The 22867-nt window shown below is 56.6% G+C and overlaps 2 protein-coding genes across 7 annotated transcripts in view; one reads left to right on the top strand and one right to left on the bottom strand.

Annotated features, from left to right (window-relative positions):
* Positions 1–942: 942 nt before the first annotated feature.
* Positions 943–21970, bottom strand: PPP1R7 (protein phosphatase 1 regulatory subunit 7). Of its 3 annotated transcripts, none has more exons than XM_059053739.2 (10): positions 21558–21970; positions 18306–18434; positions 15274–15329; positions 14538–14603; positions 13816–13946; positions 13224–13386; positions 11665–11781; positions 10719–10823; positions 7296–7382; positions 943–1238 (listed from the first exon to the last, which is right to left on the bottom strand). In XM_059053739.2, the coding sequence occupies exons 1-10, from the start codon at positions 21607–21609 to the stop codon at positions 1062–1064; spliced, it is 1083 nt and encodes a 360-aa protein (XP_058909722.1). In that variant the 5' UTR covers positions 21610–21970; the 3' UTR covers positions 943–1061. The 3 variants fall into 3 exon arrangements, with proteins under 3 accessions (XP_058909722.1, XP_058909720.1, XP_066883470.1); XM_059053737.2 differs by having other exon boundaries at positions 18294–18434; positions 21558–21933; XM_067027369.1 differs by lacking the exon at positions 18306–18434 and having other exon boundaries at positions 21558–21934.
* Positions 21705–22867, top strand: part of PASK (PAS domain containing serine/threonine kinase) — a 39029-nt gene continuing 37866 nt past the window's right edge. Inside the window, exon 1 of one of the 4 annotated variants that reach the window (XM_059053712.2) lies at positions 21705–21806. The gene's annotated coding sequence lies outside the window, so the exon portion shown is untranslated. Of the gene's footprint in view, positions 21807–21964; positions 22623–22867 lie in introns of those variants that run through there. The other 3 variants (XM_067027366.1, XM_067027367.1, XM_067027364.1) reach the window with 3 other exon arrangements.

Below are 22867 nucleotides of genomic sequence, written 5' to 3'. Positions count from 1 at the left end.
TGCAGCTGCCCAGGCTCTGTGACAGGCTCCAGAGCAGCGCTGTCCAGTAGGACTTTCTGTGATCGTGGAGCGGGGCTGCCCCTGGCGAGATGTGGCTACGGTGTGGCAAGTGCAGTGGAGGACATGAATTTTTCATTTCATTTTAACAAATTTAAACTTAAACTGGCGCAGCCACGTGTGGCATGAGGGGGCCACACTGGACAGCGCAGCCTGAGTCCTGGGAGGAGGGGGAACCCTGGGGACCTCGAGACTTGCTCCTCATGCTGCAGAAGGAAACCCAGGTCCCCGAGAGGCGACAGGGTCCTTGCCACATCCAGGGCGACTGCCAATGTAAGTTTCGTAAAGAACCAGCCAACACAACGGTGGGGTAAGGAGGGGAAGCAGTATTCGAGTGGCCATGAGGGCAGCTCTCTAGAGACAGTCCTTGCAGAGAGACTCAGGTGGGCTCAGGCCCGCCAGCGGCACAGCACAGCGCGCGGAAGGCGGCTCCTCCAACCCCGAGGGCTGCGGGGGACCAACGGGCGTGCCCGGAAGGCAGCCAGCAAGGCCTGGCAGGCGGCCACTGCTCTTTAAGAGAGCGCTGGGGGTCACGGCACACAGGGCCGAGTAATCCTTTGCCTGCAGGTTTGATTTTTAATATATAAAACAAAAAAAAAATCTGGCATCAACCGGTCTAGGAGGCTACAAAGCTCTGGGCTGACAGGCCCGAGGGTCCCCGGACGGCCCGGGCGCCCCCCGGGCACGCGCTCCCAGACCTGCTGTGTCACCCTCTCAGGCGGGCTGTGACCTCCCTCTGAGAGGAGGGAACGGAGACGGGTCGCGAGCAGCGCCACAGGTGGCGCAGGGCTGTCGGCCACTAACTCGGAAGGCGGACCCCGGCCGGCCGGAGGCGACAGCACTGGCGTCCGGGTGGCAGGTGGCGAGCGGCACGCACACGGCAGCTTTCACTCAGCGCCTTTTTATTGCCATTGGGTTTGTGACCGTCGATCGAGTGATGATTTTAGGAGCAACGGGTGGACTAAAGCACCGTGGCGGCTCCTGGAAGAGGGGGGCCGGGGGCCTCAGAACCGGACGAAGGCGGCGTCGATCTGCCGCACGGTGGGGAGGGCCAGCATGATCTTCCGCCGGTACTGGGGGTCCTTCTGCAGGGGGTTTCGCTCCAGGTACACCGTCTCCAGGCTCTTGGCGCCCTTGAGCTCGTCCAGGTCACTCCAGCAGTCCAGGAGGTTGTCGTTCATCTGGGGGAACACGCGCACATCGGGGAAGCCTTAGGGCGCTACAGCCCCACGCCGCGCCCCGCGTCCCGCTGCAGAACGTGACAGCCCCGCCCCGCCCCCTTTGGGACTCACCAACCCGGCCCCCCAGCCTCCCCGCATGGGCACGGGGCCCCCACTCAGAAGAGGGGTGACCAGCACCTCGCGGGGCCTTCCGTCCATCACGGCACCTCCCGGCCGGGCCGCGCCCCACATGGGATGGACCCGCACACGGCGCCTCGACAGGGGCCAATCCACGTTCAGTTCAGCAGAGGGAAGCCAAGCAGCCCCGCCCCGCCCCGCCCCGTCTCCAGGCAGAGTGCTGCAGCCGTGAGGCTGTACTTCCTACAAACCACCCCTGGCCACTGTCCCCAGGGCCTGACTACGCGCTCTGATGACAACACGGCCAACAGACCAGAGGTCGCTCGCCGGACACTCACGGCACGAGGGGCCTGTATGGCGCGCACCCCCGGGACGCCCACCGCCTGCCTCTGTGGCGGAAACGCTGTGCCACGGCCGGTCCCGTCCGGGATGCGCCACGTCAGGAGGACGCGCTCAGAGAAGGTCAGGAGGCCCCGTCTTGGCTCTGCTGAGGCCCGCGGGGCTGGGGTCGGTGCGGGGGGAGACCTCTCACTTTTCAAACCACCATCAAGGCGAGGGCACGAAGGGCCTCTGGGTGGGAGCACCCGTCACCCAGCTTGGTCCACACCTGTCGCGTGGATGTCGTGGCCCTTCTGCTGGGGCTCCAAGAGACCAGTCTTCGGTTTCCAAAGATACGGCAGACGGACAAGTGAACACAAACCAGAGAACTGTCTCTGTGAACGTGAGCCGTGCCCTGGATGGCCGCAGTGAAGGGCGAGGGCAGGGGGCCCAGGCGGCACCCACGGGGACATCACCGTCATGGCTCTTGGCTGTGCCGCGCCAGCGAATGCTCAGTAACCGGCTCCCAGAAAAGCTGAAGAGCGCCGACGTGTCGTGTCCGCCAGCCTCTGCGGCTGGTCTCATGCTGACCGCAGCACTGGGAAGAGAGGTGCGCGGCGGGCTCCAGCGTGTCGCCACCCGTGAGATGTGACGGGGCTGGAGGTGCAGGGCGGGCGGGCAAGCTGCCGTGAGTGTATGCCCCGCACCTGCTGCTCTCACCCCGTCGCCCCGGCCACGCCCAGTTCTAGAAATCGTGCTTCAAGAGATGCCAGGCCCGGGGCCTGCTGTGCACACAGTGGTGGGAGGGGCAGACCTGCTCCCTCTGAACCCACGAGGGCAGAAGTGGGGTGGCCGAGGTTACATGGCAGCAGCCCCACTCAGAGAAGGTATGACATCTGTCCACGTGTGGGAGGTGAAGCAGCAGAGGCCCTCGAGCGTCCCATCCACGGCCACTTGGCGGGGACACCGCAGAGGGTTTGAGCACTGACCAGGTACCGGATTAAGTCTCCTGAGAGAAGGGCCCAGTTTCGCCGCAGCACCGGGGTTTCCAGGGAGGGAGGGGATGATGGCCGCGCTGCAGAGCGGCTGTGTGGTGGGGGTCTTCGGGGGGAGGTGAGAGCAGCCTGGAGGTGGGAGTGAGGACCAGGAGACCACAAGCCACCTCCAGGCCCAGGGCTGTGCTTACAAACGGTGACTGAAAACCTAGGATTGGTTTCTTATGACAACTCTTCCTTGAATACAGATCACGTTTTCCTATTGTACATCTGGTGATTTTGGATTGAACACTGGACATCGGGGCTAAGACGGTGTAGGGACTGCCACAGGCTTGGTCCCACACTTCTTCAGGTGGGTCTCCAGGAAGTCAGGCCCCTCTGACCTGGTGGAAGCCAACCTCCGAACTCGGCCTCCTCTGGACACGCTGCTGCAGCTTGCTTCGAGGCTTTATTAGGGTGGGTCTGGAGGGCGTCGTAGCTGAGCCTGTGGTACTTACCCCTAAGGCCTGCCCGTTTGGTGTCTAGCTGGATGTCAAGGGTGCTGGTGAGACCCCCACCTGGGCAGGGCTGGAGCTCCATCATCCCCCAGCTCTGCTCTCCTCCGGCAGAGCTGGCGGGTGAGCCGCGAGAGGGGTGGTCTCGTGCCCAGATTGCCCACCGCTCAGCCACAGCCTGGCAGGCGACCCCCACGTGGACTTCCAGGGCCCTCCTCTGCACAGCTATCCCCTCTCTCCAACACCTTGTCCCGAAGAGTCCAGCTGCCATGAACTTTGACCTCTGCGTCTTCAGCTCCACAGAACTACAGTGTTCCGCTTGGGAAGCTGGTCCCAGGCAGAGCAGGGCAGCCCAGGGCTCCCTGTGCCACCCTGTTCTCAGGGCCTGCGGGCTGCTGCTGCCTGCTGTGCACTGCCCGAACAGAGCAGCCTCGGGCCTTGGGGCCTCTTCATGGCGGGAGGGCTCCGCTGGCCCCAGTTCCACTGTCACAGCCAGTCTTGTCTTTAATAACTCACTGCACATTATGAATCTCCCACAGAGATTCTCCTAGATTCTCCCAGAGAGTATACAGTGCAAGGTTTCTCAGACTCGCCTATTTAAGGAACGCTATTTTCACAGCACTTCGCGTGGGCCTAGTGTGCCACGTGCTTTGGGAAAGCCAGATTTCTAAAACCCAGAGGCCGGCCTTGTGGAGGGCCCGGAGGCTGCTCCTGAGCACGGAGTCTCGGGGGACCCGAAACTCAGAGCAGGGCTCACGGGTGCCTCCGCCGCAAAGGGAGAAGAGCTCTCCCAGGATACAGCCTTAAACAGTGTTCTGTTAGGCGTTAGTCGACGACGCTCCTCTTGTACAACATGAGCTGCCCATGTGGCCAACGCACAATCAAAACCGCAGGGAAGCAACATCCCCCGCGGCAGTGGCTGCGGCTGCTCGGTTACCAGCAAGAGGCCGCTGCAGTGGAGAATCACGAAGAAGACACGCATGCCTTAAGCACTTTTACCTCGAAACGTGCAAACAGCACTTTCATTTAATAAGAGTAGCAATGTTACATTGCTTAGGAGAAGTAAGATCTTCTCACAGCAGAATCTACTTAGAAACCTTCTCCTACTCTGCTGGTGGCTGACGCTCCGGCAGGGCTGCCATCTCCTCCTCTTCTCTCAATAGAGTCGTTTGTGCCTGACACACACTGTGCGCTTCCTGTGTCATACGTCACGGCATTTCCAATGCCACCGTCCCGTTAGTCCCCGGTGGTGCGCTTACTATCTTTATAAACCCCAGGTCTTACAGTTGAGGGTATTGCACAGTACAGCCAGCCACAGGGCAGTTTTCTCTAGGATTTAGTGAATGTGGACCTGGGAGTTTTACTTACCACCAATGGCACGTTGTAAAGGATGGCTTTGACACAGGTAACTTTCAGAGAGTTTTTCTTTTCTTTTTAAAAATACATTTATTTATTTATTTTTGGCTGCATTGGGTCTTTGTTGCTGCGCGCGGGCTTTTCTCTAGTTGCAAGGAGTGGGGGCTACTCTTCGTTGCGGTGCGCGGGCTTCTCGTTGTGGTGGCTTCTCTTGTTGTGGAGCACGGGCTCTAGGCGCATGGCTTCAGTAGTTGTGGCGTGTGTGCTTAGTAGTTGTGGCTCGTGGGCTCTAGAGCACAGGCTCAGTAGTTGTGGCGCACGGGCTTAGGTGCTCCGCGGCATGTGGCATCTTCCTGGACCAGGGCTTGAACCCGTGTCCCCTGCATTGGCAGGCGGATTCTTAACCACTGCGCCACCAGGGAAGTCCCCGGAGATTCTTATCTTTGTATTTTTCCAAAATGGAACTCAAAACCATTCACCTGCATTGTCTCCACAGAAATTCCAAGATCTCTGGAAGCCTCATCGAGGGAAAAAACAAAATGGCCTTTATGTCTCTTTTTTCAAGTTCTGCACAACTGAGATGTAAAGGAGCAAGGTGTGGGGTGTGACCTTCCAGGTATGCCCGTCTTCTTAAAGAGTCTCCCAGAAGGTACAATTTTTAGTTTTTTCCATCTGGAATGTTTCCCACTTCCTTCTCTCATTTTTTTTTTTTTTTTGTTAAATGAAGTCGACCTTTAAAAACACCCACAGCTACTTGTCGTGTGGAAGGGTCCTCGCTCTGGGTTCAGCCGCCTGCTTCCCGTGGTGCCACCTCGCTCGTTCTCCCGGACCCTGTGCTTCCTGACAGCTGGAAGTTAGGTCTACATGCTTGGTCACATCACACTAAACATTCTTGGTGAGCACACTTCACAGATGAAGCACATCGGGGGACACAAGGCATGAGGCTGTCCCTCTACCGGGGATACGTTTGATCCTGTGGACACACTGGTGACGCCCAGATGACTCCGGGAAGCACATTTCCCCTTTGCAATCAGCAAATTCTCGGCGGGCTGATACTTGGCACATGTGCGGACACCCTGCTCGCCCACGGTTTTCGCATCTGGTGATGATCCTGCCTGAATCCCGGACTGGAATTCTGCTACAGAACATCACCCTGGCTGACATTCCCCGGCAGACTATCTCATGGTTTTCAAGACCCAAACTTCATAGGATGTATGCATCTCCCATCACAACAGTTTTTGGTGGCTGCTATTTATATAGAAAATTTACATTTACTTCCCCTCAAATTCAGTAACATTTTAAACAAAACTGAGGTGTGGGAGAATTCCCAAGATACATTTCTTACACAACAGAATCACTTCAACAGAGGGGACGTGTGCCTTGTATGTTGCTGGCATCAAAGAAGGTGTCTGTTACTTCATTACAAAGCTGGGGTTCAAGAGAGAGCAAGGGGGAGCCCCTAGGAGACAAGCCAGTCTTTTCATAACCCCGTCACGGGGTGGAATCCTGTTTTCTGCTGCATTCTGTCGGCCGGAAATGAGTCACTAAGGCCAACACACACTCACGGGGAGGGGTTACACACGGCGTGAATACCAGCACCTTGCGGGTGGTGGGGGGCACACCAGCACCTCGTGATGGGTCACAGTCTGCCTTCTGGCACACCTAGCGCTGTCTTACTGCTGGGTGCCCTGGGTGCTGGACTAACCCCACCCCTCCATCTCTGGACTCTTCTTCTGGTTGTGCGGTTTCTCTGTGTGGTTCCCTGGCCTCTTCGGAGCCAAATCCTTTCGCCCCAATGCAACGGGCTTACCACCAGCCACACCTTCCTGCGGGGCTGGGCTGCATACCGGACCCCCGGCTCACGGTGGCTCGCTCGGCTCCCCTAGCCTCTCAAAGCCTGGTTCTGGCCTTCCCAGACTAGCTCTGGCATCACGTGCTGACAAAGCCCAAGACAGTGCTACCGCTAAGGGGCAAGGGACATGCTCACAGCCGGCCACCTGTGCTCTAGGGAAACCGGGATGATCTTCTACGGTGAGGAAAGGAGCACACACAGGACACAAGCAGGGTCAGCAGGGTAGCTAGACAAGGAAGAAGCGTGCCTTAGACGCAGCACGGATCTTGGATCAGACTGAGCGCATCCGGGCGACGCTCACCTTGCACACGGCCGTCACCGGGTGGAACGGGTGGTGGCGCCTGCAGGGGCCACCAGGCAACAAACGTGCTTCAGGAGGACACCCGTGTGGAACCCTGACACTGAGGACTTCAGCTTGGGGGTCATCCTGCCACCCCCTCAGAGGAGTCTCAAGACATCTTATGCCCTGTTTCTCTTCCTATGGGCTCGGTGACACTGCTCCCGAGACAACACTGTCACCATGAGGCAAACACAAGGCACACTCCGGGATGACTGACTGCAGAAGCCCGTAAGACACCTCCTTCCGTGGTGCCGGTACAGCCCTGCGCTGGGTGCACTGGCCCCTGGGCTGGGTCTGGAAGCCCTTTAGTCATGTGGCAATCCTCGGGTCTAACCGTATACTGTGCAGGGCTTCTCACACTTCCACGTGAACCGCAATCACCCAGAATCTTCCAAAGTGCCCATTTTGGTTTGGTCTACACCTGGGGTGTGGTGGGGCCCGAGATCCCGCGTGGGTACCGAAGTCCTACAGCCCTGCCGGCCGTCCCATTCCACGCCACAGCCTCCAGGGCTGCAGCAAACGGCATTTCACTCGGCAGGACCAGTTCAGCTAAAGTGACATCAACCCCTTGTGTATTAAACTTACCCAGAATTCCTGCAGCTCTGTTAGATGGCTGATATTTTCAATCTTTTTGATTCTATTTGACGCAATGTCCAACATCGTGAGTTTGTTCTAGAATAAGGAAATAAAATTTTTCCTGGATTACCTCAGATCAACAACGAGCGCGCGTCCATGCACACGGCGTTGGGCGCTGAGCTTAGAGCCATGAGGCGAGCTGCCCTCTCAGGACGGGAGTGTGCTGGCAGGGGGACGGCACTGCCCACCTCCTGCAGCCTCCCTGCCCACCCCCAGACCAGACCGAGGACACAGAATCCTCACGACCGCCTCACTGCGCTCTCACCATTGGGGTCTGGAACTAGTTCCTTCAGATTCCAAGCCCCAGGCTCCCAGATCCTGGTCCACAAGGACCCCAGTGACACGCCCGGTCCCGGGAAGAGCAGCTAACACAAGGCCGGGGCTCTGAAGAGGGGGCAACAGTTGCAGCAGCATCTATGTAGTGCTCAACCCAAGGAAACATACAAGTCCAACTGATCCTTAGACAGTGTTTCCTTCTTCTTTTAGGGCTGAGGAACCTGGGGCCAGGCGGGGGTGAAGGGGCCCTCCTTCCAGCACAGGAGGAAGGGCAGAAGGGAACGCCTGGGCACTGAGGGACAGCGGGGGGACACTGGCCTGGAATTTACAGCTGATGGGAGAGACGAAAGAGGGGGGCTCAGCCCCACCGGGGACAGCGTCCGGGGCTTGCCCGCTGCGGGGCAGGCATCGCACTGTCTCATGGAGACAACGCCGTGCTCGACCCTCTATTCCAGAAATGTCCAGCAGATGCCTGCTTCCCAGCACACATCAGCTAAGCCCGAGGAATTTTTTTTAAGGTTCACAGAGTTTCAAGATTTAACAGAGTAAGACTAGAGTGAAAATGAAGTCTTTAAGAGCTTGCACTGCTTGCTGAAGTATGTTTAACCAGGCCAATTGGCAAGTTTTTCTAAAATCAAAAGGGAAACATTACAAGTTGGTTGACAGCCCCCGACAGTACATCCTCTTCCTCTCGGCTCGTTTCTGATTGAGGGTTGCCTTCTACGTTTTCTACTGTGTTCCTGGGATTCTGACTCCAAATACTGAGTTTTAAGGGAAAGTTTAAAAAAAGTCTCAATAAAATAAAAACAAAACCTACAAGCACACCCACGAGCAGGCAGCCAGAGCTCTGCCGACCCAGAAGTGCTCCGGCCCTGGCCTCTGACTCCTTGAGGGCCGGGCACAGTGTCCTGCGCCATCTGGGCACAGATGCGGGTGAGGAGCTCTTCCACTGGTTTCTGTTGGGCTCCTCGTGTCCGCTCAGATAGCTGGGTGACTACAGCCGGCTAGGAGGCGCCTGCCTGCGGGGCTCGGCGACTTTCAGAGCAGACAGGGACTCGGGAGAACTCTGCAGAAGGGGGCCACTGTGGGCAGCATGGCGGGGCCAGGGCAGCCCCGCTGCCCCCTGCTCTGCGGTGCTGGGCGGCGTGGGATGTGTGAGCGCAGGAACTGGCCAAGCTAAAGTGTCTGCGGCCCGCGGCAGGATGTGACCGTCGTGCAGCCCCAGCGGAAGGGCTCAGCACCAGGGGCACCCGGCTGCCAGAGCTGGCCCCAAACCTCCAGGCACAAGGATTCCATCATGCACTCAATACTACCTCGTGTTTTCCTGGGGAGCTGGACAGTGTTTTGAAAGCTCATTCAAAAGCAAACCAGTAAGAATTGCTTTAAAAAAAAAAAAAGGAAGGGGACAGGGTGGGGAGAGCAGGCACAGGAGAGATTACGACAATGCAGTCATCCCTGCCAGCCCCACAGGAAGACGACCCAGCACACGGAGGGGCAAACAGAGGAAGCACCGGGGGAGGACTCAGCTGTGGTGTCAAGACGGTGCATCTGCCATTTGGGAAAAGGATACTTCCTGCCTGACCTCACACCACAAAGGTAAATTCCAGATAAATTACGAGATAAAGCTTAGGAGAAAGTATAGGTGAATATTTGATCTCTAGTTGAACAAAGATCTCAGAGGAAAGCCTATCTCATTTGATTACAGGAATCTTACAATGACTGCCTGTAAAGCCACAACTGCTTTTTTCTTTTCTGTTTTGTCGCAGAGGCCCCCAAAGGGTCCAGGGCTGATCCCAGACCAAGGTGCAGCACTCCTACTGGGACAATTCTAAGTTCTCGCCGTGTCCTGCGCGCCTGGGACCCTGCTGCTTGTTTGGGCCACACTGCTGCCATGCCCTCGCCTGCGTGGACCCTCCACTGACCGTGGGGGCTGGCAGGGGAGGCCAAGGAGCGGGGAGGGGGGGGACGACACAGCCCAGCTCCAATCACACGGCCTCCGTACGGCCGCACCTCTCAGCACTTGGCCTCAGAGTGCCATTCTGCACCGGCCCAGTGCACCCAGTTTACACACCGGCTCTGTAAACTCCGTCTGATTGGAAGGCAGGGAAAGGCGACCAGGCTCACCTAGGCAAATTCTAGCTTTTCCAAAATTTTGTACGTAGATGTTGGTGAAATGAAATTCAAAACGTGGATTTCCCCTGAAAACATTACTAATGGTGGCTAGGCCCGGGGGCTGAGGCACAAAGGCCAAAGGAGCCTTCACGAACATTGAAACGCTGTGTTTACAACAGAAGTGACCAATCTGGTTACACTTACTGGCAAGTCAACAAAACAGGAAAAAAAACCCAGTAAAATTGAATGAGTAAAAGTATTTTATTTGTCTTGAATACTGCGCTGAGGAAAAGCAGGTTTGCCTGCAGGCAGCTGAGGGGCGCAGGGGCTTCCTGGGGGCTCAGGGCCAGCGCTACCCCTCCCTGCCCAGCGCCCCTAAGGCTGTCCTGTGCTGGGCGGGTGGGAGGGAGTGAAACTGTGCAGGGTCCGGGCCGGGGGGTGCTGCTGGCCCCGCGGGCTGGGAAGTGGGGCGGGGCAGCTGTGGGCCAGGAAGTCGGTGGCCGGAAGTAGGAAGAGAGGGTGGCTGCCGACGCCCACTAGCCCTCCGTGGGACAGGGACACCTAGGAGCAGCTGGGGTTTACTTTTTTCTTAACTTTTTCTTTGGCGGTGCCCCGTGGCATGTGGGATCTTAGTTCCCCGAGCAGGGATCGAACCTGCGTCCCCTGCACTGGAAGCGCAGAGTCCTAACCACTGGACAGCCAGGGAAGTCCCTGGGGTTTACTTTAAAAAAATCTTCCCCAACGCCTACAGGGCCATGCAGTGAATGCACCCCCGCGACACACAGCTCAGCTCAGTGCCCGCTTAGGGCTGAGCAGAGACCGCCTGCGTCTCTGTTTCCCAGCGTGAGGAGGGATGGAAAGGTCACTAGGACAGACCTCCAGAGGCAGCGAGTCCTCTCAAGAGCCACCCGGAGGCCGGTGTGTGCGGCCTGCCCGTCGGGGACCCCACGACCCCGCTGCCCCACAGGCGGCCGGTGGGCTTACGTTGTTGTCCAGGCCCTCGATGACCTCGATGCCGTTGTGGCTGAGATAGAGCTCCCGCAGGTTCACCAGGCTCTGCAGGCCCTCAATCTTGGTCAGCCGGTTGCCCTGCAAGAGGGAGAGTCAGAGCAGCGGGGATGCGCGAAGCCGCGTGGCTTGTGGGAAGTGGGGCTGCTCACCGTGGGCGCCTGACAGTGGGGCATCCGGATGCAACTGCGAGAATGGGGCTCACACACACAGCAAGGGAAGACCGAAATCTTGGGTCTGCTCTACTGGGCTAAAGCTCATACACGGGGTTAAAGGCTTTTATGCAAAGCACTCACTTTTTCATCTACTTGGGGAAGGTCTACCTCAATTTATTTAGTCATTCAAAAATATCAAAATCACAGAATGTTTTAAAATAAAATCAGTTATCATTTCTTTCAGCATCTACTATAACTCAAATTAAAGCCTAACGCCCTCTTCTTAAAGAAGTCTGCGGAACATCTGCTTTCCAAAAGGCACCTGTGGTTTCAGGGGACCTGCCACACTGAGGTCCTGTCCCCAGAGCACCCCACCACATCCCGCCTCAAGGGCCTGGTGCCTCTCGCCTGCTTCTGACAAAAAGGAACAGGAGCTGAGGCACAGCCACGTGCTTCCCAACCCCCAAGACAGGCTGCACGCCCTCCGCATGGACGGGGGAGGGTCGCTTCCACTGTGGAGCCCAGCACTGTAGGTTTTGGAACGAGCTCCACCTTCTGAAGAGACCCTTTGGCTCAAAACCAGCTCGGACTTTTATTAGGAAAAGGAGCGTGATGCTTAGAGAATGAAACTGCGGTCCAGCGTGTGTCACGCACGTCTAAGGTCAGTGAAGTATCATGTCTCAATCGCTCACTGACGGTGAAACAGAGCCGATCAAAGCCCAGGCCCCGGGCCCGCAGGACAGGGGCGGGGGTAGGGCGCTCAGTACCTGCATGCTGAGGACCGTCAGGTTGGTGAGTGCATCCAGGTTCTGAAGCTTAGTGATCTTGTTTTTCCCCAAAAACAAACTTTCCAGGTTGGTTAATGTGTCAATATTTTCAATTGCCTGTGAAAATCAGGACAGGGCAGCACTTAGCTACCTGGGGAAGAGAAAGGTCTCCGGGCAAGGAGAGAGAGCTACCCAGGGCGTCACGCAGGTACTTTTCCACTCTGGAAAATTTCCCATGCAACCCCATGTGAAAACACAGAAAAGGTGGGGGTGGGAGCGGGGCGTCAAGGCCCCCCTTACTTGGGCTCACTCCCGGACCTCGAGCTTCCACAGACCCCTGGAGCTCTCGGGACTTCTCAGGTCCCTACAGCCCTAAAATTCCGAGTTGCCACAGTATTACGTGACTCCACGTAGGGTTTGCTAAAATGCCTTCCACAGGAGGGAGAAGCTGGGAGCTCTGGCCTTGGGATGCCCCATGGGATTCCTGGAGCAGGTGCCCCCGTTCCCCCTCTGCCCCTCTTCCTGTTTCTGCCACCTGCTTCCTTGCCTCTCCTTGCTCCATGCCGGTGCTCCACCATTCAGCTGGAGGTGGATCTCCCGCAGTGCCTCGGGTAGCAGCCGGTTTAATCAACGCCCACTGACCAGGCCTCAGTCCGCCCCCTCCTCTGAGTTCACTGCTTTCCCAGAACAGGTTAACTATGGGCTTCTTCAGCAGACACTAAATGACCAGACTACGTGCATGGAAACACAGTGGGGCCTCCAGCAAGTGCAGACCGTGCATCCTGTCTGGCCCTTCACAGCGAGACGTGGCTGGGGGCAGTCTACGAGGATGAGGATTCAGAGGGAAGGCACCCTTAACTGCCACGGCTGGCATCAACTTGTGACGAGCCACCTTTCTCTGGGAAGACTCCATAGAGAAAAACTCGATAAAATGCTGACAACTGGGCCGCTGTCCAGTCTTAAGTGTGCTGCTTTGCTATTTGCAGCCGTATCACCACCATCGTCACGAGAGGCCCTCTGCCAGAACCACTCTCCTTGGTTTGCACCCTGTCCAGCTCATGAGGGCCAACCTGGGATGACCACTGAGCTACGAGCTTCCAAAAGCTGGATGGAGGGGCACTTGCGACACGGAGGGAGGGGAAGAAGTGCTCGGAAGCCCATGCCCCCAGCTGCTCAGCAGGGGAGGACAGGCCAACCAAGCACCAGGCTTCGAGCTCCTTCCTACGGCCCTGGGGCGGGGCGGGGCGCGCACCGGCAAGCCACCCCTCTGCTGCCTCAGGACACTTTCTCTCTGCAGCACATTCAAACACAAAGTGTTTGGGGCTGATCAGCTCACCTCGGGCAGAACCTAACGGGATGGTTTGGTAAGAATTTTGTCATGGCTTGAATGGGGAGCAAGTGAACTCTGTGTGCAGAGGAAAGGCTTAACCACTGCACCTGGGCACACACTCTTATTAATACTGACCTCCAGTCAGCACTTTTGCTTATGAAAAATACAGCCGACCGCACACCCTGCACCCACACCGTCCAGGCCACGCTGCGGCCACGCTCGCACCTACCCGGATGCGGTTGGACCCCAACTCCAGCATCTGCAGTTGATGTAAGCTGCTTACGTTCTCAATTTTACTGATTTTATTGTTGACCAAGAAGAGCTTTTTCAGTCGTGTCAACTTATCAACTCCTTCAATGTTTCTCAGTAGATTAAAAGAAATATCTAGAATCCTGGGAACAGGCAAAACATTTATGTTTTAACGAGCGCAGGTCACACAGAACTCAGAATGTAATTAACTTAGAGGCAGCATATCCCGAGCTGCGGGACCGTGCAGCTCCGGGGGCGGGGGCAGAATCCTGCGGCTGCCCAAGAAGGCCTGGGGGAGCTGGGAGGCAGCCTACAGGTAGCCGATGTCTCTGAGCTCACAGGATGGTGCCGAGGGCAGAGAGCACGTCCTCCCCGAAGAGACCAGCCAAAGGCTTCCACAGGTTTAATCTGCAGGCTGGGACTGTGGGCAAGCCAACGCGCCCCTGGAGCCAGGTGCAGGGCAGGACCCGGGGGCAGAAGTGGCCTCCCTGGGCCTGAGAGCTGGGGCCCAGGGCTGGCTCTGGGGAGGCTGGACGGGCCCCTCCGTTCTCTCCCTGGGTCTCACGACTCACTCCAGCTCTGTCAGTCCCTCAAGGTTCTCAATCTTCTTGATTTGGTTGTCGTAAAGATCCAGCTCTCGAAGACTCTGTAGCTCCTCTAGATTCTCAATGCATTTAATTAGATTTTGACGGAGGCAGAGAGTCTAGGGGACAGAAAGAGGGCAGCTGACACAGGCAACAGGGAGGCCAGGAGAAAGTGCCCATTGTTATAGGACAGGCCTTCCGGGTGGGAGGATGCGGTTTTCCTTCCCGTTTTCTAGAAAGCGGCTGACCTTGGAAAGGATGGGCAGACACCCAAGGGAGGCTGGAGGCAGGCCCCATACCGAGCAGACCGACTTAGTGAGGGAGGCAGAGGGCAGTGCGGGTGCTGTGTCCCAGCAGAGGGAACCCTCAGTGGGTCAATTCTGAAAAACGGACTGGACCGAAGCGAGTTAAGGACTGCACAGGCTGGGGTGTGTGCGGCTGCAGGCGGGCTCCGAGCTGAGGCACTGCAGGCAGCCGCACTCCCGAGCCACCGCTTGAACCTGGGGCAAGCGACCCAGCCTGCCATCTGCCCTAGCAACCCTGCCAGGCTCAGAAGGAAAGGTGCGCGATGGCAGCTCCTGGTGTGCCCTGGCACCTTTGCAAGGACTGTCACTTGTGCAGAACTGACTCTGTTCTGGGTTTATCTATGTCCTTCGGGCGGGACAGACTCCGGAGTGTCACCTCCCCTGCAAGGAAGGAGTTCCTCTCACCTTCACTTTCTTCAGCACCTCGAACCCTTCAATTTTTCCAATACGATAATGATTCAAATCAACATCCTGAAACAAGACAAGACCTAACTCAGCTGCAGGCAAGCGCCTGAAGACATGCTTCCTGGAATCAGAGCCACGAGGAGGCAGGTGGAGGCGAGGGTGAGGGGAGAATGGGAGAAGCGCTACACAGAGTCTGTGTAGACAGGGGGCGGGGACTCAGAGGCGAGCTGCAAAACGCTCCTCGGAACTGACCCTCCAAGCGGGTGGGATGCGATACTGACTCTCACTCCTTTGCCCCCTTAGCACAGAGCACAAGCCCATGCTCTGAGTCCCGCGTCCCCACTGACGGCCGGTGTGGGCTCAGGGGAGGCCCCACGGGCCACCTAGACACAGCGGCTGGCTCCGCCCTTCCCGGCAGCCTCAGCACGTTCCCGGATCATTAACGCGCGGTGCTTCTCAGAGGCTGTGGGGATGGCAGGACCCCACCACATACAATGTAATCTGACCCATATAATTTATGAGTCAAAGGCGTTTCACTTGGTTAAATAGAAATGGCAGGTCAATCACTGGTATTAAAAACAGTAAGAACACAGGGACTCTGAGGCAGTGGAGACAGGCTCAGGCAGCTGCTTCCAGGGGAATCGCTCGCTAATCTGCACCTTCGTAAAGGATACCCTGACGGTCAGAGAGCTCCGTCACCATGCCCTCCGAGGTTGGGTTGAGCAGGCGGCATTACCTCTGCATTTCTGTCCAGGTTAATGGTTTCCATGTCCACAGGCAGCTCTTGTCCTTCTGAAACAAGAAGAAAAGCCCATTCAGAGCCCCCAGTCTCCAGGAGGACGCAGCCCTGGTGTCCGCGGAGAGCTGGGTCGAGCTGCCTGGAGCACAGAGCCAACTCCAATGCAGAGGAGAAATCAGCAGGCAACACCCGGAGGGCATGGATGACGTGGCAGAGCTAACACCTGTCTGATAATGGTCACCTTTCAAGATCCTCAGTTTCCTGAACTCAGCAAACGCCTCCAAACTTCCATCTGTGCCGCAAACTTCCCAGGAAGGGAAATGCAGTCTGACACTGTTGTCAGAAAAGCTGGGGGAGGGGGAACGGTGACCCCAGCCAGGGGCCGGGAAGCTGCCCCCCGCCACCTCTTGGTGATGCCCGAAGCTGCGTACCTGGTGGCAGCCTGCCTCCCAGTCTTTCCCTTCTTGTCTGTGACAATAAATCAGGTCATTTGAATACAGATCGTGCTGGGCACATCAGATGTTCTAGGATGTGCCTTTTATGCCTTTTATTGCTTTGGAAAGTGGCCCAGCATCTACAAACACGTCTCTCTGCAAAGAGCAAAACAGAATGAAGCTCAGCTCAACAGACAGGATCGCAGAGCCTCGCTGAGTAATTTCAATGCCCCTCTTGCCACAGGTCTCCCATCCAGGGGCCTCAGCAGGGTGGCCGCCGCTCCCGCGCGGGGGTCTGAGCCTCTCCTGCAGCACATCGTCTGAAAGGGTTAAACGCTCTCCCCAGCCTGCGTGCATGAGGATCTGAATGAGGCCACACACTGTAACTGGAGGGCATTTCTATGAAGTCTCCGTTTGTTCCTGCAATTTGTTGTTGAAGAAACTGGGCCGCCTGCCTTGGAGAGGCTCCTCCTCAGTGGCAGCGGCTCCTCCGCGGTGACTCTGTCTGGCCTGTGCCCCGGGGACCGCTGGACACCGCTACCGTTTGGCCTGCTTCCTTCAGCTGCCTCTGCCCGATGGCAACACTGCGTCTGCTCCTGTGGCTGAGCAGACTCACAGCCCCGGCCTCACGTCCCCAGCGCCCCCCAGCATGGGGCGGCTCGCGGGCTGGACTGGAGGCCTCGGAGAGGCGCGCCCGACGCAGGCCCAGCCTGCCAAAGACGTCCTGGCGCCACACTGGCTGAATTCACCACGCCGCCTTTTCCATAACCATCGACAATGGCTAGTTAAAAAAACATGTCACTTACTCTAGTTCAGCCATAGCTTTACAAGATGTCAACTAACCCCAAAATTAAATAAAAGGAGCTGGGCAAAACCGCGAGATATGCCCAAACGATCCCCTTACAAAAGACAGCACAGCCAGCGGCCTGAACTCAGGAAGCTGCAACGAAAGACGTGCGCTACAACAAAGGCAGGGTGTCCAGGACACATGGTCACAAGGCTTAAAGGGTCCCCTTTGTAATACATCCAGCACAGGGCAGTGCTCAAAACGGCAGCTTAACCTTTGAAACAAAGTTACCAGCCATCTTTTCAAACCTATCCTGTATGTTTTAAGTTTTAAAACAACTTATAGAAAATGAGTGAATGGTACCAGTTCTCACGTTTGAATTTGTTTTACTTGAACTTAAGATCTAAATAAGTACAGGTAGGAGCAAGTCCTGGTTTCTCTAAGGACCTATAAAAATGTACCTTCCCAGAGGACTTCTAACCAGCTAGTAGCCTGGAGGAAAGAACACTGGATCTAGACAAGTCGGGGTCCAGTCCAGGGGCTCCACTTTGTAGCCACGCACCCTTGGGTGAGTCGCAGTGAGCCTGTGCTCGTGAGCCAGGGGAGAGCCCACGTCAGGGATCTGTCAACATGCCAGGCATTCAGCTGTGAGGGCAGGTGACACTCCCACCGCTTGGCCTTCCTGTGACTGAGTCAGCAACAAGAGCTTTCACCCGTCACTCCCGTGTACTTATTCCACCCACATCACTTCCAGAATATCGACTCTGAAGTTCCAAAGTAATGTGACTTTTGTGGTAATCTCCTTTTGCCTTAAAATTAGGTTGTCATAGTTACCAATCATCTTCACTGGCACAGAGCACGATGTTATTTTAAAAATTAGTTCTGTTTTTATTACCATAACGGTAATACATGACTATTAATACTTTGAATATGCATACACTGTGTATAAATCTAGAAAATGCAGAAGGTACAAGACCCTCTCAAACCTGCTGTTTAGAGAGACTGCCCCCCACCCCCCGCCCCACCTGGGCCAACAACAGTTTGATGTGTTTCCTCTCTTAAGTAAGTAAAACTACATACTATTATTAACATTTTAAAAATAAAGATGGGATTTTAACATGCATACCATTTGTAAAAAGTTTGTTTTTTTCACCTAATAATATATCTTGGACATCTTTCTGTCTGTTTGTATGGTTTCTCTCACTCCTTTGAATGTAAACTGATTTTCTAAGCGAGCAAAGAAAACAACAAAAAAGGCTCAGATCATAGTTTGGGAGGGCGAAAACCCACCATTACAGGCTGAGAACTTACTTTTCTCATCGCTAAATTCACGTTCTTGTTGTTAATCACGAAACCAATTTAGAAGCTGACCCTCAGGCCTATAAGTATGGTGGAGCAGGACTCAGAAATGACTAAGATAAAATAGGTTTACATTACCACGGTAGGAAAAGAAAGCACAGTAGTTAGCCAAACTGTTTGTTTCAAATCTCACTTTCTGAACATGTGGTTAATAAAACAATTTTCTGGTTCTGTTTCAGATGACACATTAGTATCAATATCATTAGTATCTGCCTTCAGTGGAATTAGGAAAAACTTCTTCCTGCCTGCAAGTGCCATAAGTGTGTAGCTGGCTCAGGGAGCACCTCAGAGGGCGCCCTACCGCCAGAGCCTACGCCCACCGCCCCTGGCCACCGAGGGCCTCCAGAGTCAGCCAAACGCCCAGGAACCACCCGGGGGCCGATCACCTGCCACAGAGCCGCATCCTCCTCCCGCTTAGTGAGTTTAAGGTTCTTAACTCGGCCTGGTACCTTCTGGGTCCTCTTGCCCCCGCTCCTCTCCATCCTTCAGGCTGTGAGCACTGAGGTCGGCCGCCATCCCACTGCTCTGCTTCTTCCCTTCTTCATCGCCCGACTCTTCCGATTCCACCCGCCTGTCAACTGAACCCACACACATCCATAAGAACTCACACCCACGTTAGGGGGCCCTTTGAGGAACATATAACAGATTGACATCCAGTTAGAAGTCAAAAAGACTTCATTCAAAAATGTCTGTTGGGGCTTCCCTGGTGGCGCAGTGGTTGAGAATCCGCCTGCCGATGCAGGGGACACGGGTTCGGGGACACGGGTTCGTGCCCCGGTCCGGGAAGATCCCACATGCTGCGGAGCGGCTGGGCCCGTGAGCCACGGCCACCAAGCCTGCGCGTCCGGAGCCTGTGCTCCGCAACGGGAGAGGCCACAACAGTGAGAGGCCCACCTAGCACCAAAAAAAAAAAAAAAAAAAAAAAAAAAAAATGTTTGTTGAACTCAGTTCAACAAACATGAGTGTTTTCCATGTATGTCCCGGGTACCACCTGAGGCATCCAGTGGAGGGGGGGCACTGTGGGGGATGGGAATGGGGCACAGCAGGGAGGCCACAGGGGTACAAAAGTGAGTGACATACTATTCCTGTCCTCAAGGAACTCGTGAAGAATTACCAGGTGTTCTGGAAGGCCTGGGTGGTTTGTGATTAAATGCCCTAGTGGTAACACAGAGAGAAGCACCTCCTGTCTGGCTCCCTTTTGGCCTGGATGTCTACGTAGAGGGGACCATGTGACCCTCCCGCCACATACCTTCATCCATGCTCCACTATCCATTTGGCCAAGAAAACCAGCCCAGTTCACAGGCCCACGTTCTGAAAGAAATCAAGACTAACTCAAATCAGACTGTGGGCAGCGGGGAGCTCTAGAAAAAGGAGAAGACAGCCAGTAGTGCTAAATGCCCCACGAAGTCACTGATGCTGAATGTCTGGGCATCGTGACACCAGCGCACAGTTTTGAAAGGCTGGTAAATAAATATTTTTTGAATTAGCAAATCATGCAATGATTAAATGTGGCAGACTGGTAAAAATTCTTTGGCAAGACTGTCAAATAATTTCCCTTCTTCCTAACTTTTTTGGCAACCTCGTTTGGAAACCTGTGGAGACATGGAGCACTAATGCATTACTTGGAATCATCAACCGCCTCAACTGAAAGTGTTCTCTTTTCTCCCGCTACAGCTTATTTACAAAGGGGTGCGCTCTTTGAGGGGAAGGCAGCTATTTCACCTTTGTATCTCCTGCTGGGCCTAGCAAAGCAGCACCCAGGAAAGGACTGCTGGATAAGTCCCGATGAAATCCATCTCTAAAACCTCCAAACCCATTCCTTCTTCCCTGCCCTGGCAACTGCCTTGGATCAATTACTCATTATCTGTGGCCTCGGCTCCTGCCTGGCCTCCTAACTGGTCTCTCGGTGGCCTGTGTGGCTGTTTAATCTTTTCTCCATTGCTAGAGAATCTGATCTTATTCTAAAATCCAAATCTGATCTTTGACTCCAAAAATTTCTGGAATGCCACTGACTCTTCCTCAATTTGCATCCTGTCTCTTCAGACACAGCTTTGGCATGTTATTTCCTTTTCCAAGCCTCAGTCTCCTCACCTGTAGAAGGAGCTAGTATAGTACCTGCATCTCAGAGTTGCTGTCAGGCACAAAAACATGTGCATGACACGTACGCAGACATGTAATAAATTAGTTGTTACCAGGCACAGGTTGTCAAAGCTAAGGGCAATGGTCTGGTGCAGTGGAGCCCAGGGTGGGAGGGGCTTAGCTAATGAAGGGCATCAGAGTGAAACTTGGGACTCTCTCCCAAGGGACAGGGGCATGGGGCAGCAGATCAGCACATAAGGTGAGTATGCGGCACCGGGGACTATGGACTGGCTCAAGGTATCGACAGTGGGAATGGGAGAGGTATTAAAGATTTGGAGACACTAAGGAAGCAGGGGCAGCAGAGCTTGTTGATTAATTGGATGGGGGGGAGCCGTAGAGAAGGAATTGCCTTCTTGCAAGTAGGGTTTCCTACTTGCCATTTACCAAGACACGGAAACAGCTGAAGAGGAAGTGGGAGTAGGTGGGAGGGTGGGAAGAAGGGGGTAAGAAGAGGAGTTTCCCTGCTTAAAAAGACCTAAAGGTCTGAAAGTCCAAGACCCTTCATGTGCTTCTCCCCTCCAGCAAGGCTCTCCACGACCTTCCCTGCCAGCCTCACCGGCACTCTCCCTCATTCAGAATGACTGTGCCTGCCACTCTTGGTTGAACTCTCCTCCAAACAGGTCACATTCCTTCCCACCCCTTTGCCTTCGTGTGGTTTCCTTCACCTGAAATGACCTTTGCTCTTTCCCTCAGCCTATCTCCAACCTGGCTGATTTATAGTTATCTTTCACGATTCAGCTCAGAGCTGGCTTTGGTTGTGCAGCCATCACTCACAAACATGCCTACTCTTCTTTCGCCGCCCCCCCTTCCCTGGCACTTGACACTGGAGACTGTGGCTGCTCTTCCGGAGCGCTCATGAGACCAGCGGATCGAAAAGTACAGAAGCACTCGAAGACACGACTTGCTCTCCAACTGCGGTAAACGTGTGTATGTAAATATATGCACACATAACATGCATATACTTTTTTTCAACAAAGCCGAAGAGTTTGATTTAGTCATTTTGGAACTATGATCACTTTGAAAACAGGAAACCGTCGATTTTGTAACTCAGCTCTTGGCTCCTGGTCACCCCTTCCCCACGACCCATTCACTTTCGAGAGGACCCTTCTCCACAACCGCCACGTTCACCAACGACCCGACTCGGGCGAGTCCCAGGGAGCCCCGCGCCTTGTTTCCTCGTCAGCTGCCCCGGGACTGGGGACTCGCGGGGTTGGCCGAGGAACTCGGTGCGAGGCTCGCACCAGCTGGCGGACGCCGGGGCTGTGGGACCACCGCGCCCTCAGTCCCCACCCACGCGCCCGGCTCGCCCCACCGCTGGCCCCGGCCCTAGGTCCGGCACCTCCCGGGCCGCCCGCGCCTTCCCAGCCGCTACCGCCTCAGCACAGGGTCCCGGGTCCGGGGCCACCCCCGCCCTGCCGGCTGGCAGATGTCAGGGGGCGCGCGCGACGGGATTTGAGACGCGGCCGCAGGCGGGCCGCCCCGTTTCTCCCGGGCAAGGCCGGTACGGGTCGCCGCTCCCCGCCCGCTGGGCCCTTCGGCCGCCGCCCCGCGGGGCCGCTCACCCTCCATCATCTCCTGCGTCTGTTGCTGGCCCGCGCCGCGCTCCGCCGCCATGTTGGCTGCTCTTCCCCTTTCCGGTATCTATCGCCTCAGGCCCCTCAGCCAATGAGGGCTCCCAGCTCAGAGCTTTCCCAGCCAATGGAATCACACACGCTTGCGCGGCCCCAGAGCCTCATGGGAGTTGTAGTCCTTCCGCGAGGCCGCGCCCGCCCTCAGCCCCCGCGCAGCCAGCCACACCACACGGCTGACAGGTAATTAGCGCACGGGAGGCTTTGGAGGCGGGGAGCGGGATGAGGGCAGGGATAGTCGGGGCCGCACGCACGGAGCTGAGCCTGCAGGCGAGCGGAGAGGAGTCTGGCAGCCGCTCTGGGCTCGTGGGCTGGTGGCCGGACACGGCGGGGCGGGTCCCTGCGTGGGGCTGCAAAGTGCGGGCCAATCGAGTGCATCCCCGGCCCCTCCGGGCCTCTGCGTCTGCACAATGTGCCGACATTGTCCCGGCGTCGCCGCGCGGACTGAGCCCGTGTGAAGGGGCCACTTCCAGTCAACGCTCAGCGCAGGGCGCCCGCGCTCGTTCCGGCCCTGGGGCCTGTCCGCTAGCGGGTCCGCCCGAGGTGCCGGGAGAGCCGGTCGGGGTCCGGGACGCCGACCCGGCCACTGAGGGCGCCGCAGCCCCCGTCGGCTCCTGGCCCCGCGGGCATCGTGGGCCGTGAGGGAGCCTCCCTGCGCTCCCTGCCTTCAGGTCGAGGTCTCCGAGGGGCGAGCTCCGCGCTGCTCACCCTTCCTGAGACCAGAGAAAACGGCGTCCGCGGACCGTGCTGGTGGAGGCCCTGTCTCTTTTGGCTCCTCCGAGTCGCCGTAGGCAGACTCCTGTGCGTCCCTAGCAACCGTTAGCGCGGGCTTCTCCTACCGGGCTCGCTGCGTCCCCGCCCACAGGCGCTAGCGGTTGGCCCGTGGGTACTGTCAATCGGCACCGGTCGCTCTGCCATTGGTCGGTGGGGCTAGATGCGCGGATGGGCTCCCTCCCGGCGGGTGATGGGAGCTCGGCGCGTGACTGCGGGCGGCCTCAGGTGAGCTAACTGCACAGGGGGAGCAGGCCCGCGCCTCCGCGCCGCCCGAGTTCTCTCTGTGCGGCCCGACCGGGTGGTGGTCCGCTTGCCGCCCTGCGGCCGTTTGCCCCCGGCCTCGCCCGCGCCCGTCTGTCTCTGCGCGCCTCGGGGTCTTGGTCTCGGCTTGGCCCCACCTGGCGCTCCGTCCTCTTCCCTAGAGGGACAGCGTGCGCTTTGTCCCCCTACTGGAAGGGGGCCAGGAGGAG

The sequence above is a fragment of the Kogia breviceps genome, chromosome 2 (genome assembly GCF_026419965.1).
Source record: "Kogia breviceps isolate mKogBre1 chromosome 2, mKogBre1 haplotype 1, whole genome shotgun sequence".
NCBI classification, from domain to species: domain Eukaryota; kingdom Metazoa; phylum Chordata; class Mammalia; order Artiodactyla; family Physeteridae; genus Kogia; species Kogia breviceps.
The sequence above is the reverse complement of the archived record's forward strand: the minus strand, read 5'-3'. Positions and strand labels throughout refer to the sequence as shown.

Excerpts from the sequence above, each read along its gene's own strand:
- PPP1R7 (XM_059053737.2), bottom strand. The coding sequence starts at position 21,609 with ATGGCGGCGGAGCGCGGCGCGGGCCAGCAACAGACGCAGGAGATGATG. Across the intron at positions 18,435-21,557 it reads GACGCAGGAGATGATGGAGG|TTGACAGGCGGGTGGAATCG; the intron begins GTGAGCGGCCCC and ends GTGTGGGTTCAG. Across the intron at positions 1,239-7,295 it reads CAGAGCTGCAGGAATTCTGG|ATGAACGACAACCTCCTGGA; the intron begins GTAAGTTTAATA and ends GTGTTCCCCCAG.